The 19,174-nt window shown below is 48.0% G+C and overlaps 1 protein-coding gene across 1 annotated transcript; it reads left to right on the top strand.

The window, feature by feature from the left end:
• Window positions 1-719: 719 nt before the first annotated feature.
• On the top strand, window positions 720-13,783 carry LOC143654597 (uncharacterized; the record flags this gene model as incomplete). Its single annotated transcript, XM_077126481.1, is given in 8 exon segments — window positions 720-935; window positions 1,494-1,788; window positions 2,141-2,252; window positions 3,238-3,322; window positions 4,423-4,626; window positions 4,629-4,804; window positions 8,785-8,961; window positions 13,501-13,783. Coding segments are annotated over 8 exon segments (1,548 nt in total), but the record flags the coding sequence as incomplete, so codon positions are not given.
• Window positions 13,784-19,174: the final 5,391 nt, after the last annotated feature.

Here is a 19,174-nt window from a genome sequence, read left to right as displayed (position 1 = left end):
TTGCTTTCCATTCTTCTGAATATTTACTCAGGAATGGTAATTCTATATTTAGCTTCTTGAGGAAATGTCAAACTGCCTTCCAGACTGTTTGTACCATTCTACATTCTGATCAACAGTGAACGCATCTACCTATTTTCCGCATCTTCTCCAGCATTTGTAGTTTTCAGTATTTTTTGATAATGGACATCCTAATACATGTGATAAATCATTGTGGATTTGATTTGCCTTTCCCTAATAGCCAGTGAAGCTGAGCATCTTTTATATGTTTTTGAGCTATTAGTATTTTCTCTCTAGAAGGTGTTTGTCCATGTCTTTTGCCCTTTTTAAAATTAGGTTGTCTTTTTTGTTGAGTTGTAGGATTTCTTTTTAATATTTTGTACTTACATTTTCATTTTTTTCCTTACTCTTCCTCTTTCTTTGTGGAGGAAACAGAAATGTCCTCATATAGACTGTGTGGTAAATGCATAACTATGTGATTATTCCAGGAACCACTGATCGTTTACTTAGGGTGGAATATGTGGTGTGCGAATGAAACCATTTAAATAGTTAATAGAGAAGTAGGGTACGTCCATGAAGATGGCAAAGGGGAGTGGACTGGGCTCCCTCCTGCTCCTTGGGACAAGACAGGGGACAGGGAGAGAATGACTGGGAGTGCATGGGGGGCATGAGGGCCAAACAGGGTTTCCAGGAAGATTTGGGGGGAACAGCAGAAGTGGGGGATGGGAGGACCTCCCCATACGGGTTGTAGTGGACAGCACTCCAGGAGCCCGGAGGCGGACCCCATCTTCACCCTGGGGGACCAGGCCCTGTGCACAGGCAGTGATCAAGGTCACCTCTCCAGTTCCCGCGGCAGAGACCCCCCCCCCCCGTCCCTCCACTACAGGTGGGAGCAGTCCCCTGCCCCAGCTCGCGGTCTTCCAGCCGCTGCGACCAGGGTCAGGTGTGTGTGTGTGTGTGTGTGTGTGTGTGTGTGTGTCTTGTGTGTGTCTGTGTGTGTCTGTGTGCGCGCGCGCGCTCAGGGAGAGCTACGGGAGCGCCACATGCTGGCGAAAAGGTGCAAGTGCAGGCAGCGTCCTCCAGACGGGGAGGGGGAAACCCCGAAGAAAGAGCAGACTCAGGGTCCCACCAGCTGGGCAGAAAGGGAAACTGCAGGCAGATTACTGGGTGTGCAGGTGGTGTGTGTGTTTGCAGGTGGTGTCTATGTGTGTGAGCATGTGGTGTATGTTAGTGTGCCTCTGTCTCTGTGCATATGTGAGTGTGTCTCAGTGGGTGTCCCCTGTTTGTGCGTGTCTCTGTGTGAGTCCCCCTCTGTGTGTGCTTGTGTATGAGTTTGCCTGTGTGTGTATCTGCCTCTGTGTGTGTGAATGTGAGTTCCCCGTGTGTGTGTCCCCCTCTGCGTGTGTCTGTGTGTGTGAGTCCACCTCTGCGTGTGTGTGTGAGTCGCCTTCTACGTGTGCGTGTGTGAGGCACCCTCTGTGTGTGTGCCTGCATAGACGCGTCCTCCTCTGTGCCCGTTCCTGGGGGCTGCCGGGCTGCCCTGGGCTCCTGCCTTTTCTCGCCACCTGCTGACACCCCGCACCCCACAGTGGGACCGGCGCGAGGAACGCATTGTGGGGGTGACCCGGCTCCGACTGGAGGCCACCGAGCTGGACCCGGGCTGCGCCTACGAGGCCTGGCCGCGAGCGCAGATGGTGGTGCAGGAGGCTGGCGCGGCGGCGGCAGAGCGCTACGCGGGCCCGTAGGGCGAGTGGAATCGGCCCTTCAGCTTCCCGTCGCCCGGGAGACGAGGTGGGCGCCTGCCGCGCCACCTGCAGCAGATTCCCCGGGAGGCCGGGCCCCGCCGCGTTCGTACGAAGCAGCGTCTGTCTGTGGTGGGCGGCCTGGCCGCAGACACCCCCCCAGCCGACTCGGCCGCTGGGCCAGCGCCTGCCCTCGGCAGTGCGGGCGGGTCACCCCGTGAGGCTTGCTCCGCGGCCGGCGCCTGGGGCAGAACCCGGGGCTCGGAGACACTCGCAGGACGACCCGCACCTCGGAGCCCCACAGGCCTGTGCCCGCCAGGCCGCGGGTGGCGGCCCTTTGGGGTGGGTGAGGGAGGGCACGCCCGGCGCGACTGTCAGCCCTGGGCTCTTCCTGCACACACGCCCCCTGCCGCCGCCCTGGGCGGGGCCAGACAGCAGCCTCCTGGCCCTGTCCGTCCTTCTCCTGCCGACCAGCCTGACCTGCGGGCTGTTCACGCTGTCCCCAGGTACACGGTCAAGGTGTGGTGTGCGTGCGCGGGTGTGTGTATGTGTGGTGTGTGTTGTGGTGTGTTGTGTGTGTGTGTGGGTAGTGAGTGTGTTGGGTTATATTGTGTGGGGGTGGTGTGTGTGGGTGTTGTGTGTGCATGTGTACACGCATAGGTGGTATACCTTGTGTGTGCGCGGGTGGTATGTGTTGTGATGTACGTGCATAGGTGTACATGTGTGGGTGTGGGTTTGTGTGTGCCTGTGTGGGAGCTGTCAAGGCTGTGAATCCCCAGCTGGGCCCCACCTCCTCCCCTGGCGGGTGGGTGGGGTGGAGGCTGCGTGCCACAGCACTGGGCTCACATGTGGCCGGTAAAGAGAGGGGAGGGCCTTCGCGCAGCTGCAAAAGGATATGGAGGGACGTGGGAGGGACGCGGTGGGGAGGGGGATGCAGGGGCAAGGTGGGAGGGGAGATGAGGGGGGGCCGGGACGTGGGGGGATGCGGAGTGTCCAGCCCTAGTCCAGCACTGTCCTGGCCTCGCGCCAGTGCGCTGGGAGGTCTGCTCCGAGCTCTTGACTCTGGAAGGAGACCTTGGGGGCTGTTGGGTGCTGACCTGTGCGCAGCCGGGGGGAAGCCGTGGGAACGCAGCAAACCAGGCCTTCCTCTGGAGACGCCACAGAAGGGACACATGTGCCACGTATTGAGGGTGAGGGTCACGGGGCCACGTGCCAAGGACAGGCAAGGGTCCCTTAGTAAACCGGCTGCGAGTGGGCAGGTGGAAGCAAGGATTGAAATGCCGACGAGGGGGTAGGGCCCAGATGGCGGGGAAGAGGGGTAGGCCCAGATGGGGGGAGGGGAAGGGCCCGGATGGGGGGGAGAAGGGTCGGGCCGCGTGTGGCTCCTTGTGGAAAGGACCTTGTCCTGTGGGTTGGAGTGACCGCGTGCTGTCAGGGCCGGGCCTTGAAGGAGCCCCTCCCCAGTTCCCTCAGGCGTGACTGCCCTGCCCGGCCTCAGGGTGAAGAGGACCCTCTGCCAGAGCATGCCCTCCCCAGCGTCCTTCTTTCAGCCCCTCTACGGTGTGCACAGCGGGGACTTCCAGGTGTGTCTGAGCGCAGGGTGTGCCAGAGACGGTGTGCCAGGGAGGGCGTGCTGGGGAGCCTGCCAGGGAGGGCTCGCGGGGCTTTGGCAGCCATCTGAGTTTTTTCATATCTATATGGTGGGTTGGAATCCACAGTACCAGTGTGCAAAAGCACAAGTTTTCTTTACTTTCTACTGTTGATTTGCGTTCCCGTGTCTCCAGTTCCATTCTTGGTGGGAGAACATATATCTCTCCCGACATGAGCCGATCTCTTCTGGCTCGAGGCCGCTCCTTCAGGGTAAATGGTCACTTCGAGGTGTGATCCTAGAGGGGCCCTCTCCACGTCCTGCCTGTCCAGAGGTGCCTGTCTCCCTGGCAGGGCAGGGCCATCCCTGGCACACCTGGAGGCAGCGGGCACTCTATGAATGGGCTCTGCATTGCCCTGTGTCTGGAGCCTCCCCCTGTGCAGTCCACCTCCCTACTGCGCGGGCATTTCAAATGCCTCCATTTACTGGGGCAGGGGGCAAGGACGTCCTACCAGGCCACCCCAGGGGTCCAGATTGCACTGGCCTGACACCCAGTGGCAGGCGTCCTGTACCCTATGCTTCCTTCTCAATATGTTGCAAAGCACTTTTTTTCTCAACAAAGCTTGGCTTTGAGATCATTGTGCAAAAATGTAACGTGAGCACTGGTGTTGGGGCTCTGTTCTGGGCTCTGCCCTGCCAGTTGTGAATGTGACCGGGTCTGGGACATTCAAGCCACAGAGAACAGGCTGAGCTGGCAAGTGCAGGCGCAAGCGCTCTTGAGGGACCCGTGACTCCGGCCAGGGCTCCAGGGCTGCTTGGGCCCCTGGTCAGTCTCAGTGAACGGGCAGCGTACCGTGACCTGGGAGAAAAGGCGCCAGTCCTGGCAGTGTCTCCTATGCCCATGTGTGTATGATGGGCTGTTGGGGCCTGTCCGGGCTGTGACCAGCTGCTTCTCTGTGCTCAGCATCTGCTACCGTCTTCTCGGGGAATGGGGGCTGAAACAGAAGGGCCCGTGCAGGAGCTGGGCTGCACCTGGTGGAAGACGATGTCCTCGCATGGCCTGAACTGCCCCCTGCCACCTGTGCTCTGTTGCAGACCTGGGCGGGGACCTGCCATGCTGCGCTACAGCTGAGTCAGGGCGGCGACAGCCCCTGGCCAGAAGCCTTGGAGTCCGACTTTGGGGAGGCTGTCTCGCCACTCACGCTCGCCACCTATAGTGCAGCACAGCCCTGGCAGCCAGTGGGCCTAGAGCAGGGGGGAGACCTGGGCCAAGGCTTCCCGGGGGGCCTCCTACCTCGAGCTCAGAGGACAAGCTGCCGGCAGGGACCATGGAGCATGGGGCACAGGTATCTGCCTACCTGCTGCAGGAGGACTGGGCCCTCGGGTCCCCCCTCAGGCCAACTACCCCAGACCCTGAGGGTGGCAGCAGCGACTACTGCACCCTGGGCTGCGACCTGGGACCCCCCTCTCTGCTTTGGTGACTGTCAGAGGTAGGCCATGGGCCTAGGCCTGAAAGTTTTGGATCCCTGACTTGGCCATCAGGCGGGAGCAGGTCATGTCCATTTGGGGACAGTGGTGGTGACCCTTGGCTTGGGCCTGGACCCCACATGCCCCTTCTGCTCTGCGCCTGGTGATGGTGGGGGGACATCCACCAAAGCTGCCCTTCCTGCGGGTGATACAGCTTCTTTGCAAGAGAGGTGAAGAGGGGGTCTCCCAGCAGGTCTGCCCCCACCCCCTAATGAACTGCCTGGGTGGGGCCTCACAGGCAGGCAGTGTCTGGTCAGGGCCTGACGAGGCACTTCTCTGTCATGGGTTGAAGGGTGTCTCCCCAAAAGACATGTTCAGTCATTGCTCCCTGTTCTGTAAACGTGAACTTTCCTGTAATTAGGATCTTTTAAGATGTGATTAGTTTAAATGAAGCCAAACTGAATTAGGATATGTCCTCAAAATAGAACTGTCACGCTTATTAGGAGATGAAGTTGGGAGACAGAGAGGGCTGGAAGTGATGCTGCCACAAGCCAAGGAAGAACTTGATTTTGGACTTCTAACTTTAGAGATCTGAGATAATAAATTTATGCTGTTTAAGCCAACTGGGCTATGGTACTTGGTTGCAGCAGCCCTGGAAAACCAAGCCCCTCCTGCACTGAGAGTTAGAGCGCAGTGCTGCTCCCAAACTGCTGGGGGCAGCAGGGAGGGGCCAGGAGGGTGCAGGGAGGGGCCCAGGAGGATGCCCGAGAGGGTCCAGGAGGGTGTGAGGGAGGGGTCAGGAGGGTGTGGGGGAGGGTGCCTATGAGATGCCCTGGAAGGCACAGGGAGGGTCCTGGCAGGTCTTGGGATCTTTGGACTCCAGTGGGGTCAATATAAGTTACTTAGAAAACTCTAGGAAATCTTCAGCAAAACTGCTTGAACTTCCCCTGGGAGGGGCTCAGCCCCGGGACACTCACCCCTCAGGACCCCTGCTCCCAGGGTCGGGGTCAGCCCCCTCTCTGCCCGGCCCCGCCTGCGCTCTGGCACCATCTGATGGCAGCCGGGCAGATGGCCCCAGGGTCGACCCCTTGCCCAGTGCAGGGCTGGGAGCAGGTGGCCTGCGGCCAGGGTCCCCATGTGGAGTCAGGGCTGTAACCCAGAAATCAGGTTTAACGGATGACTTTGACCGCTGAATCATTATAGACAGGTTCCTTTTTTTTTTATTAATTAAAAAATTAAGAAACCGAATAAAACATCAACGTATATAATCACTAATTCACAATATCATCACTTAGTTGCATATTCATAATTTCTGAGAACATTTGCATTAATTCAGAAAAAGAAATAAAAAGACAATAGAAAAAGAAATAAAATGAACACAGGAAAGAAAAAGAAAAAAAGATTATACCTACCATACCACTTACCCCTTGCTTTCATTGATCACTAGCATTTCAAACTAAATTTATATTAGCATTTGTTCGGCCTATTATTTATTTTTATTCCATATGTTCTACTCCTTTGTTGACCAGGTAGATAAAAGGAGCATCAGACACAAGGTTTTCACAATCGCACAGTAACATTGTGACAGCTATGTCATTCAATCATCCTCAAGAAACATGGCTACTGGAACACAGCTCTACATTTTCAGGCAGTTCCCTCCAGCCTCTCCATTACATCTTGAATAACAAGATGATATCTACTTGATCTATAAGAATAACCTCCAGGATAACCTCTCAACTCTGTTTGTAATCTCTGAACCATTGACCCTTTAGACAGGTTCCTTTTGCTTTTTGGGGTGTTGGCGTGGACAGCAGGGAATACTTGGAAGCCTAAGCTCTACTTAAGCTGCTGTAGGTCTGGAATGGTTGTGAGAGCCCTTGTCTCGTCCAGCGCCTCTGTGACTGTGAGAGCTGACTGCCCGTTACCTGGTCGCTTCCTGTTGGCCCTGATGCTGGTGAAGACAGCCACTGACTTTGTAAACCACTGCCTGCCTTCCTTTCAGCTTATGTTAATGTTTTTAACAATGTTTTCCTTTCTGCTTTGACCTTACTATCTGAAATGACTTCATCTCCCCTTGCTAAAATCCTTAAAAACCTTGAACCCCCTAAACTCAGGGAGACAGATTTTGGGTCATTAGACTGTCTTCTCCTACTACATGTGTAGTAATAAACTCTGTTTGAAACCCCGGTGTGTTAGTTAGATTCAGTTGTCAACTTGGCCAGGTGAGCGTACCTACTTTTGTTGCTGCAAATGGTACATGAACCTCATCTGTTGCTGATTTACATCTGCAGTCGGCTAGGAGGCATGTCTGCTGCAACGCATGATGTTTGACTTAATTGGCTGGTGCTTAAATGAGAGAGCGCAAGGTAGCACAGCCTAAGCAGCTCGGCATTCCTCATCTCAGCACTTGCAGCTCAGCCCAGGCCTTTGGAGATGCAGAAAGATGTCACCCCGGGGAAAGTTGTTGGAACCCAGGGGCCTGGAGTGAAGACCAGCAGAGACCATCCTGTGCCTTCCACGTAAGGAAGAACCTCAGTGGAAAGCTAGCTGTCTTTCCTCTGAAGAACTAACAAAATAAATCCCCTTTTATTAAAAGCCAGTCCGTCTCTGGTGTGTTGCATTCTGGCAGCTAGCAAACTGGAACACCCGGTGTCTCAGGAATAGGTTATTGAGCGCATCAGGCAAAAGAATCCATGGCCTTTGTCCCGTAATAGCAAATTAAGGAAAAAAAAAACCAAAAAACATAACATTTCTATAAAAATAAATAATAAAATATGAAATAATGAAAAAATAATTATGCTACAAATAAATATATATTTTAAAAAGGGGGTAAAGACAATTGAAAGTTAGGAAAATAAAATACAATAAAAATGTAGGCAGATAAGAAGTCAGCCAGCCTGCATTTACCCGTTCTCCCCAGCAGGTGGCGAGCACGAGGACGGCTTGTGCGGGCAAGGCCGGTTAGGGTCAGGATTGGGTTTGGGGTCTCGGGGCATCTTTCTGACCCAGATGAGGAAGAGGTTTCCCCGTGTCCACCCACTTTGGGGCCAGCCCTTGGCTAATGCAGTGTAACCCCGATGCCCTGGGAGGAACTCACGGCCCCAGCAGCGTTTTGTGTGGGAAAAGGATGCAATCCCACATCTTCAGAGTTTAAAACCAAACACCTCAAGTCTGTTTATAAAAGCACAGGGTACGGGGAGGGGACAGAGATTGGAGCCAGAAGAATTAAGGGCACGACTTCAGGAGCCTCGGACAACGCCCTGTGTGAACTTGGCAGCAATAGGTTTGCGCCCCTCTCGCCCCGGGGCAGTGGGAGACCCGGCCTCTAGCCTGCGGTAGGCTGCAGGAACCCCCCCGGCACCGTCAGCATCGCGCGCCCCGCGCCGGGCAGGCAGCCTCTCCCTTCCTTAGGGGATGAGACCGGGTTGCCCCACGAGCACCTGCCCGGGCCGAGGCGGGAAGGTGGGCGCGCCTGAGGGGTCCACTCCGTGGGATCCACCCCGCAGTCCCCGCCGTGCCCTCGGGCAGGCCCAGCGCCCAACCGGGCTCCTGATGCCGACTTAGCGCCCCGCGCGCGTCCCTGTCCTGAGCCAGATTGCACACGGGCCTCCCCTTCCCCACGCACCCCCAAGGCTCAGGGCACGCTGGCCCCTTCCCCAGGTCCGGGGCGGCTCCAGCGTCCAGCCGGGGAGGCCAGAGAATAAACACTTCAGGTTGGGGGGCCACGCGGTGTCCACCGCAGCTGATCTCCGCGGCGGCAGGAAAGCTGCCGGCGACGGGGCGCCCAGGATGGTGACGGCCTTCCCTTTAAAACCCGAGTCGCAAAGGCGGGCCACGAGCGGGGCTGGCCGGAGGACACTGGTGGGTCCGCCCGGGCTCTCAGCCAGTCGCAAGGGCCCTCCCCTCGTAGATGGCTTCGGGGCCGGTCCTCGGCGCGTCACCCCAGGACAGCCCTGCTGGGACGGAGGTCACCACTTCCTGCGTTGACAGGCCGCACAGTGGGCAGAGAAGGGCTCCGGAGGGGCGGCCGGGAGCCCCGGGGCTGCCCGAGAGGCGGGACCCCCGAGGTGCGAAGGCGGAGGCCCCTTTGTTCCGGGAAGGAAGGGCGGAAATAAAACGGCTGCAGGTGCCGGCAGTGGCGGGAGTGGCGGTGTGCCTGGCACATAGGTGCACGATGCCTGTTGGTTCTGCTGACAGCCATTGCTCACAGAATCTCAGCGCACGTGCAAACCTCCTGGTTTGTAAACATCAGTGTCAGAAACTACTCTTTGCCCCCAAATCAATCTCCTCCTCTTCCTCTGGCAGTAGTCCCTCCGGAGCCTGGCTGGGTCCAGGGCCTGCCACAGTAAAATGCTCCTTCTCCCCTGCTGGCTGAATGCAGGCCCAGGCGCTCTGGGGCAACCCCTTGCAGAGGGGAGCCTGCTAGAAGAGGGGGCAGGAGACCGGGGAGGCTACATCCTGCACCACAGGCCCTCCTTATCCACCTTCTCATCTGGGGGTTGCTCTGTGAGCCACAGACAAATGTTTGCATCAGAAAATTTTGTTGAAAGCTTTGTCAGTGTCAATCGGCATAATCATGTGATTTTCCCTTTACACTTATTAACAGGTTGTATTACATTGATTTTCTCGTTCTGAACCACCCTTGCATGCCTGGAATAAACGCACTTGATTGTGGTACATTTGGCCTGTAGTTTTCCTTTCCCGTACATCTTTATCTCGTTTTGATGTTAGAGTGGTTAGTCTCATAAAATTTCCTCAAATGTTTTTGAAGAGTTTGAACAGGAATGGTGTTAGTTCTTTTTAGGAATGGTTGATAAAATGCCCCTGTGAAGCCACTGGCTTTTCTTTGTAGGAACAAATTTGATGACTGATTGAATATCTTTACTTGTGATTAGTTTGTTGAGATCCTCTATTTCTTATTGTGTTGGTATAGGTAGTTTGTGTGTCTCCAGAAATTTGTCCATTTCGTCTAAGTTGTCTGGTTGGTTGGTGTGTTCATAGTATCCATTGTAACTCTTTCATTTCTTCAGGATTCATCGTAACAGTAACAGCCCCACTCTCATTTCTGGTTTTGCTTACTTGCATCCTCTCTCTTTTCTTTGTCAGGCTAGCAAGGGGTCCAAGAATTCTATTGATCTTCTCAAAGAACCAACTTTTGGTTTTATTGATTCTTTCTAATTTTCTTTTTGTTCTCCAATTCACTTACTTCTGCTTTAGTCTTTGTTATTTCTCTTCTATTTGTTTTGGGGTTAATTTGCTGTTCTTTCTATAGTTCCTCCAGGTGAGCAGGTAAGTCTGTGATTTTTATCTTTCTTCTTTTTACATAGGCACCTAGGGTTATAAATCCATCTCAGCATAGCCTTTGTGACATCCAGTAAGTTCTGGTATGTTGCATTCTCATTTTCATTCATCTCCAAATATTTACGGATATATCTTGCAATCAATAAGTTTCAGGGTTTGGGGTTTGCTGAATTTGTTTGTTAGCTCAATTAGTTTTGCTGTCAATTTCTCAGGGTTTTCTCAGTACAGGATCATGTCCTCTGCGAATAATGAAAGTTTTACTTCTTCCTTTCCTATGTAGAGGCCTTTTATTTCTTTCTCCTGTGTAATTGCTTCAGCTAATTACTGAACTAATACAGTGTTCAATAATAGTGGTGACAACGGGCAGCCTTGTCTCATCCCCCGTCTCAAGAGGAATGCTTTCAGTTTCTCACCATTAAGTATGATACTGGCTATGGGCTTTTCATATATGCTGTTTATGATATTGAGAAAGTTTCCTTCAATGCCTAACTTTGGAAGTGTTCTTATCAGGGAAGGATGCTTAGGATTTTGTTGACTGCTTTTCCAGCATCAATCGATATGATCATATGATTTTTCCCCTTTCGACTTGTTAATGTGCTGCATTACATTGATTGATTTTCTTATGTTGAACCACTCTTGCATTCCTGGTGTGAATCCCAGTTGGTAATAATGTGTACTTCTTTTAATGTGGCATTGGATACGATTTGCTATTATTTTGTTAAGATTTTTTGCAGCTATGTTCATTAGGGAGATTGGTCTGTAGTTTTTTTTTCTTGTATCCTCTTTATCTGATTTTGGTATTAGAGTGATGCTAGCTTCATAAAATGAACTAGGTAGTGCTCTTTCTTCCTTAATATTTTGGAAGAGTTTGAGCAGAATTGGTGTTAGTTCATTTTGAAATGTTTGCTGAAATTCTCCTGTGAAGTCATTTGGTCCTAAGCCATTTGATGACTGACTGGATCTCTTTATTTGTAATTGGTTTGTTGAGATCTTCTATTTCTTCTTGGGTAAGTACAGGTAAATTATGTGTTTCTAGGAATTTGTCCATTTCATCTAAGTTGTATAGTTTGTTGGCATATAGTTGTTCATAATATTCTCTTCAGTTTTTAAATTTCTTCAAGATCTGTGGTAATGACCCCCTCTCACTTCTGATCTTATTTCTATCTTCTCTCTTTCTTTCTTTGTTAGTCTAGCTAGGGAACTATGAATTTTATTGATTTTTCTCAAAGAATCACTTTTTAATTTCATTGATTCTACTGTTTTATTATTCTCCAGTTTGTTTATTTCTGCCACAGTCTTTATTATTTTTATTCTTTTATTTAATTTGGGGTTAGTTTGCTGTTCTTTCTCTAAATTTTCCAGGTGAGCCGTTAAATCCTCAAATTTTGCTCATTTTTGTTTTTAAATATAGGCATTTAGGGCAATAAATTTCCCCTCTCAGCACTGCCTTTGCCACATTCCATAATTTTTTTTTGGAAGTGCATTGCCAGGAATCAAACCTGAGTCTCCCATAAGGTAGGCAAGAATTCCACCGCTGAACTACTGTTGCACCCCGCATCCCATACGTTTTGATATGTTGTATTCTCGTTCTCATTCATCTCCAGATATTTACTGATCTCTCTAACAATTTTACTTGACTCACGGATTATTTAAGAGTGTGTTGTTTAATCTCTATATATTTGTGAAAGCTCTGGTTCTTTCGTGATTATTAATTTCCAACTATATTCCGTTGTGATCAGAGAAAGTGCTTTGGATAATTTCAAACTTATTACATTTGCAGAGACTCATTTTGTGTGCTCGTACATGGTCTATCCTGGAGAACGTTCCATGTGCACTAGAGAAGACTATGTGTATGGTGGTTTGACCTATAGTGATCTTTATATGTCTATTAGATCTAATTCATTTATCCTGATGTTTAGGTTCTCTTTCACCTTGTTGATCCTCTGTGTGATTGCTCTATTTAAAGTGGAGAGTGGTGTATTGAAATCTCCCACTGTTACTTTTGATATGTCTGTAGCTCCCTTCAGTTTTTCCAATACCCTTATGTACTGTGGAGCTCCTTGATTGGGGGCATTTGTGATTGTCCTGGTCCCTTTTATTAATATGTAATGTCCTTCTTTGTCTCTTATGATGTATTTACATTTAAAGTCTATTTTGTCTGATATTAGTATAGCTACTCCTGCTTTGTTTTGGTTACAGCTTGCATAGAAGATCTTTTTCCATCCTTTCACTTTCAATCTGTGTCGTTGAGTCTAGGATGCATCTCTTATAAACAGCATATAGAAAGATTGTGTTTTTGATCTGTTCTGTTGGTCTGTGTCCTTTAATTGTGACTTTAGTCCATTAACATTTCAAGTAATTGCTCTAAAAGCAGTTCTTGACTCTTCCATGTTGTCCTTTAGTTTTATTTATTAGATTTACATATTATGATCCTTCTCTCTTTCTCTGTTTTCCTTTAAATTATCTGTGCTCATATTCTTCAATTTTGTGCCCTTCAGACCTCCTTTCCTGTCTTTTTCTTTTTCTTTCAGCTGCCAGGACTCCCTTTAGTATTTTTTGTAGGTCTGGTCTCTTGTTGACTACTTCTCTCAATCTTTCTTTGTCTTTGAAGATTTTAATCTCTCACTCAATTTTGAAGCATAACATACCTGGATAAAGAATTCTTGGTTGAAAGTTGTTCTCATTCTGGATCTTAAAATATTACACCACTGCCTCCTCGCTTCCATGGTGCCTGTTGAGTAGTCTTAAGTCAGTCTATGTGTTTTTCCCTTGTGTATAGTAGTTTGCTTTCCTTGTGCTGCTTTCAGGACTTTCTGTTTATCTTCAACACCTGACAGTCTGATTAGTATGTGTTTTGGAGTGGGATTATTCGGATTTATTCTATTTTGAGTTTGCTACCTCTTTGATTTGAATATTCATGTCTTTAATAAGGACTGGGAAGTGTTCTTTGATTATACTTTCAGCTAGAATCAAAAGGAGACACCCCAGGATATATTGGGAGTGAAGTCTGGCTGGTGCCCATGAGAGGGAGAGAAAATTTAAGAGAAAAACAATAATAGCAATAAAAAATAAATGAAATTGAATAGTAATAAAATGAACAATTATAGTACTACTAAAATGTATAGAAAGAATATGTTTTTAAAGTTGTGGGAGATAAAAAATTTAAGGAAAAGTATTAAAAATAAAATAAAAAATAAAGACAGGCAAATAGGGAATTGCTTGCCTGTGCTTGCCCCTTCTGCCCAGAAGGTGGCGACCTTGAGGCTTCTCCTCCCTCCAGCTCGCCCATCCCCTACCCCCCACCCTCTTCCCCAACCCCCCACCCCTCACCCTGTCTGATGCAGCCGACCTACACTTACCTGGTCTGGCCAGCAGATGGTGTGCTTGAGTCTCCTCCTCCCTCAGCCGGACCTATCCTGGCCAAAGCTCCTGGAGGTCACGTGCTCGGCCGCAGGGAGCTCCACTATGGGCAGTGGGGGATGACCAGTACGTGGGAGATCAGCTGACAGCAGATCTGCAGCACGGGTGGGCCAGCAAGATGCTGCAACTGCATACCAACTCTTCCGACACCTGGCCAGATGTCCCGAAGCCAGGCCCAACAGTGCATGATTGGCCCACCTCCAAGCTCCCCACGGCTGCTGTCCATTCCAACCATGGTGGGAGGATTCCCCAGCTGGCAGCTGTGCAGGTTGGAGCTAACAAGGGATTAGGATTAGGGTTTAGGGTTAGGGTTAGGGGTTAGGGTTAGGGGTTAGGGTTAGGGGTTAGGGTTTAGGGTTAGGGTTAGGGTTAGGGTTAGGGTTAGGGTTAGGGTTAGGGGTTAGGGTTAGGGGTTAGGGTTAGGGTTAGGGTTAGGGTTAGGGTTTAGGGTTAGGGTTAGGGTTAGGGTTAGGGTTAGGGTTAGGGGTTAGGGTTAGGGTTAGGGTTAGGGTTAGGGTTAGGGTTAGGGTTAGGGTTTAGGGTTAGGGGTTAGGGTTAGGGTTAGGGTTAGGGTTAGGGTTAGGGTTAGGGTTAGGGTTAGGGTTAGGGTTAGGGTTGGGGTTATCTTGTCCATATAAAATCTGAAATGTAGGACCAAGGTCGTTATTGAAATGATGTGTCAGTGATGTGTAGGGTTCAGTGGAAGGTCCTCTGTGGCTTTAGCTGTGGGACTCAGTGCCCTTTTCTGATAGACAGAGATTTACTGTGGTCCCAACATCCCAACACAGGGGAGATGCCTTTTGGAAACAGTTAGAAAAGAATGCTGCATAAAATGCCAAAGGCATGCTAAACAACTTAGAACAACAACTTTCCCTGGGGTGATTCCTTTCTGCATCTCCAAAAGCCTGGGCTGAGCTGTGAGTGCTGAGATGAGGTATGCCAAGCTGCTTTGGCTGTTCTATGTTGTGCTCTCTCATTTAAGCACCAGCCAATTAAATCAAACATCATTCATTGCAGCAGGCATGCCTCCTAGCTGACTGCAGATGTAATGAGCAACAGATGAGGTTCACGTACCATTGGCTCATGTCCACATTACAGAACTAGGTCACTTCACCTGGCCAAGTTGATAACTGAATCTAACTACCACAAAATTTAAATTGCACATTTGAACAACTGACCCAGTGCAACAACTGAAACCAAGTAACATCTGCAAGTATGCATGAAGATTGTCCAGTCTGGGGAACTGATAACATTGTTACTTTCTTGGACTAAAAGGATAATTTCCCTAATGGACTTCACGGCCCACTAATTGTGATTCCCCACCTGGAAGGTGACAGTGTCCTGCTCATATCTTGAGTCACAGAATTGCCTATAAAGGTTAGAGTATTTAAAAATATTTTTATAATACCTAAAAGCAAATTACCACCACAGCCATAACCCATTTAGTGTGTAAAACCATGAAGAGACCAACAGGCATTAAGAATGTCAATGTGAACAGTATTTGTGACGCAGAGTTTCCACTTTGCACAAACCACCCCCATACACACCAAAAAATATGAATATAAAGGGTTCATTCTTTCACAAATCTTCTTCCAAAGTTTGATTATTACTTTTTTTAAAAAAGTAATTTTACCAAGCTACACACATTTGTACTGCCATCTGGTAGGGGGTACATGATCAGCCCAAGCCCCAGGCATCCTGTGTTCAAGGAAAATGAAGAGAATGAGACTGTAATGGGGAAAAAATTATACAAAGTACATATTTTCAAGGAGGTGGTTTCACCTACCAGAGCATTTTGGTTCATTTGTGGCCAATGTTTTAGACAGGAAAGCTTGCTACTTCACAGCCTCAATTGTATAAAGTCAGTTCCTGTGTTTACACCCAGTTGCTTAAATCAAGTCTCGAGAAAATGCAGAAAAATCAGCTTGTGAATGGGATATTTATTGTGACTTGTCAAGCTTTTGCCAAGGAGACTCCCCTCTTTACCATGAAAGCAAGGGGTGACATTTGCCAAAATGCCAAAAGTGATACTGGTAATTTCAGCAAGTGCTTCATTCCAAAAGAGAGCCAGTGGGAACTTGGCAGTGCACCAGCCTTCAAGTGAACCATCTGTAGCAGCCTCTACCCCCACACAGGATCCCTGACTGTATTCTGCTTTTCTTACATCTCTAGGGCTGTCCCTGGTGTGAGCCCCAGCAACCCTAACCTTGGTCCATACCAGACTGTGCCCCAAACAAATACACAAAACCAAACCATTATCTAGTAAAGAACAAGAAGGAGATGGAGATCAGGGGCTACCCAAAAGTGAATGCACCATGCATTTCAGCTGAGCTGAGAGAGAGACTCCCTCCTTCTGAGACATCTGGAGAAAAATTTTACCCAGCCTGTGCTAGGAGAATAAATGAGAAGGTAAAAACTCTTCTACAACTTTTAAGAAACTCTTTTGGTTTAAATTTATTACTGCATCAAGGGTGGCAAAATCTCTAGTTGAAAATAAAACATACATACAGCGTGGGCCACGGTGGTTCAGCAGGCAGTGTTCTCACCTGCCATACTGGAGACCCAGGTTCAATTCCCGGTGCCTGCCCATGCAAAAAAAAAATACAATTTAAACCACAGAGATACCAAAATGAAAAAAGGGAATATGTAGATAAAGTAATGAAGCACTGAAGGATATTTAAATGTTTATTTTTATGATAAAAATGATGCATTACCCTTTGATTAGAAAATACCTTTATACTGGGAAATGAAGTAACTTTATTTCTGAAACATTTCACCCCCCCAAATTTTTCACCATCCTTCTTTCCTTTACCTAACATGTGAAATATATTACATCATACACATGTAATTTTGATGGAGATGTTTACTTAGTTTATAAACCATTTATCTTGTCCATATAAAATCTGAAATGTAGGACCAAGGTCGTTATTGAAATGATGTGTCAGTGATGTGTAGGGTTCAGTGGAAGGTCCTCTGTGGCTTTAGCTGTGGGACTCAGTGCCCTTTTCTGATAGACAGAGATTTACTGTGGTCCCAACATCCCAACACAGGGGAGATGCCTTTTGGAAACAGTTAGAAAAGAATGCTGCATAAAATGCCAAAGGCATGCTAAACAACTTAGAAACCAGCAAGACACAAAGTATTAGTCTATGGATGTGGCACTGGGACAAAAAATAATCCTTCATTTTACCTGCTCTGATCTTTTCAAACAGAAACTTCCTGGCTAGATTTTAAGATTTTAGTCTGGAAAAGTAACCTATCTGTGTTCAGTCTAACAGAGCCAGGAAAGCAAACCTCTCTTCTCTTTGTATGCACAGTGTTGTGTGTTTGTTAGGTGGTCAGTCTAGTTTGCAGCTGCCAGAATGCAATATACCAGAAATGGAATGATGTTTAAAAAGGGGGATTTAATACATTGCTAGTTTATAGTTCTAAGGCCATGAAAATGTCCCAATCAAAGCAAGTCTATAAAAATGTCCAAATTAAGGCACCAATAAGAGGTTACCTTTAATCAAGAAAGGCCTATGAAGTTCAGGGATTCTCTCTCAACTGGAGAGTAAGTCTTCTAGCTTCCTCTCCAGGCCTCTTGCTTCACGAAGCTCCCCCAGGGACATTCTCCTTCATCTCCAAAGGTCACTGGTCAGTGGACTCTGCATCGTGGTACTCTCATCCTTTTGAAAATGGGACTCTCTCCAAAATGCTTCTTCTTTTAATGGTTTCCAGTAAACTAATCAAGACCCATGTGGAATGGGTGGAACCACACCTCCATGGAGATAATCTAATCAACTTTTCAAGTTTTATATGTCCAACATAAAATATTGACTAGGGTTTAAAAGAAATGTTTGCTCCCACAAGATTGACTAGGATTAAAACATGGCTTTTCTAGGGTACATAAATTCTTTCAAACCAGCACAGTGTTGTTCCGAGAAAAACTACAATTTGATTTAAAAACTAAACACACTGAGGACTGTCAACCTCAACCTTGTCCTTTTAGCCTTGCAGGTTTAAAACATTCCATCAAATGAAAGAGACCCTAGAGTAATCTCCAGTTCTTTGCTCTGGTTAGTGATTCGAGAGCCCTGCACTGTGGCCCCTTCAGCAGCCTATTTGGAGCCTGGGAGCTGTCATCTCCCTTACTGTACTGAATTAAGTTATGTGTCCTCCTGCAGCAGCTGAACCTCCCTGCATGTGACCCAAAACCCTCCCAGCTGGTGAGGCCTCAGGATGAGTTTGCACATCCGTACTTGTGGAAAAGGAAGGGACTTACAAATACCACTGGATTCAAGTTATTCATTCAGACTAATGTGGCCATCTTGGATACAAAAAGCTGGAAGGGATTTAGGCATATGTAAGGCCCAAGGGAATTCAATTTCAAGACTTAATATCTTCTACCTCCCATTTCAGTTTAGATATTTTGGGATGCAGTGCCTATTAGTTTTAATTGGACTAGTTAGAAAACAAGGTGACATAACCCATGGATTCTAATTAGCTTAAAATAGTTAGGACAGATAAAATGTCAATTAAATTTTGTGAGTCTGAATAGATTCATGCCAAATCTGAAAACAACTGAAAGCCACTGATGACTCCCAATAAATACTTTATTCTCTCAATTTTGATATTCACATACATGCGCCTGTGTTTGTGTGTGTTGCATGTTAAAGGAAACTCCTTTCACCAGCCTTTCCATTTGTTTTTCATTCTGAACTAAGTTTTTACATACATGAACAAAGGGGAGCAAAGGTCAATCTGGCTGACCCCGCTCATCCAGCTCTGCTGGGACACCCATGGCTCATTCTAATGCCCCATGTTTTCTCCTGCACCACATCAAGAGCTTACAGCACATGAAATGCTCAAATTTCCATGCTACCATAGTGATAGACCAATAGAAGTAGTTTCTTTTGCTTACCATGCCTTCCCCAAACTATACCACTCACCCAAATTCTTCCTCTGCAGTAGAAAGCAACCTGCTCTGTTTGTGAGACTCAAACTAATTGAGCTGAGGACCCTCCATTTCAGAAATGATTTGCCATTAGGTCTGAGCCAAAGGTAGAGGACAACAGGGAGAGAGAATTAAAAATATCTTACAGAAGGAGCAGAATGTATTTAGATAACAGTACCCTAATTAGCATGTGAATTTCTCTTCAGCCCTCCACCGCTGGGTTGGGGCTACCTCCACCAAACTCTTTAAACAGCATTTGCAATTTCCTTTGGCTAACTGATGGAGCTCTTCCTACAAAACTTTTGCTATCTTCTTGAAACTTCCTTCTGCAGCAAATACCTTAGTCTCCAGGTTTCATTCATTCTCTAATCAAATTGAAGGTTTTCTGGAATGTTATAAGTTTCAGTTCTTAAGGCTCACAGTAATTCTTTTGGAACAAATTGAATACCTGCCTCAGTTATCAACTGCACCTCACCTGTAACTTGCACCCTGTCCCATAACATAATGTAGTTCTATGGGCAAAAGATACAGGGAGAGCTTTAGAGCTGCCAAAGAGATGAGACCCTGGGAGAAGTGGGGCTGTAGTCTTCCCGATCCATGGAGAGCTATTCTATGCTCAGTCATTAGCCTTTGGGTGTTAAGTGAAGTACCTCAGATAGCTTCTGACTGTGCTCCTAAAGTTTGGTCTCAATATTCTAGTTCTTAGAAATGCAAATGATCAAT

This window comes from Tamandua tetradactyla, chromosome 13 (genome assembly GCF_023851605.1).
Source record: "Tamandua tetradactyla isolate mTamTet1 chromosome 13, mTamTet1.pri, whole genome shotgun sequence".
NCBI lineage: Eukaryota > Metazoa > Chordata > Mammalia > Pilosa > Myrmecophagidae > Tamandua > Tamandua tetradactyla.
The sequence above is the reverse complement of the archived record's forward strand: the minus strand, read 5'-3'. Positions and strand labels throughout refer to the sequence as shown.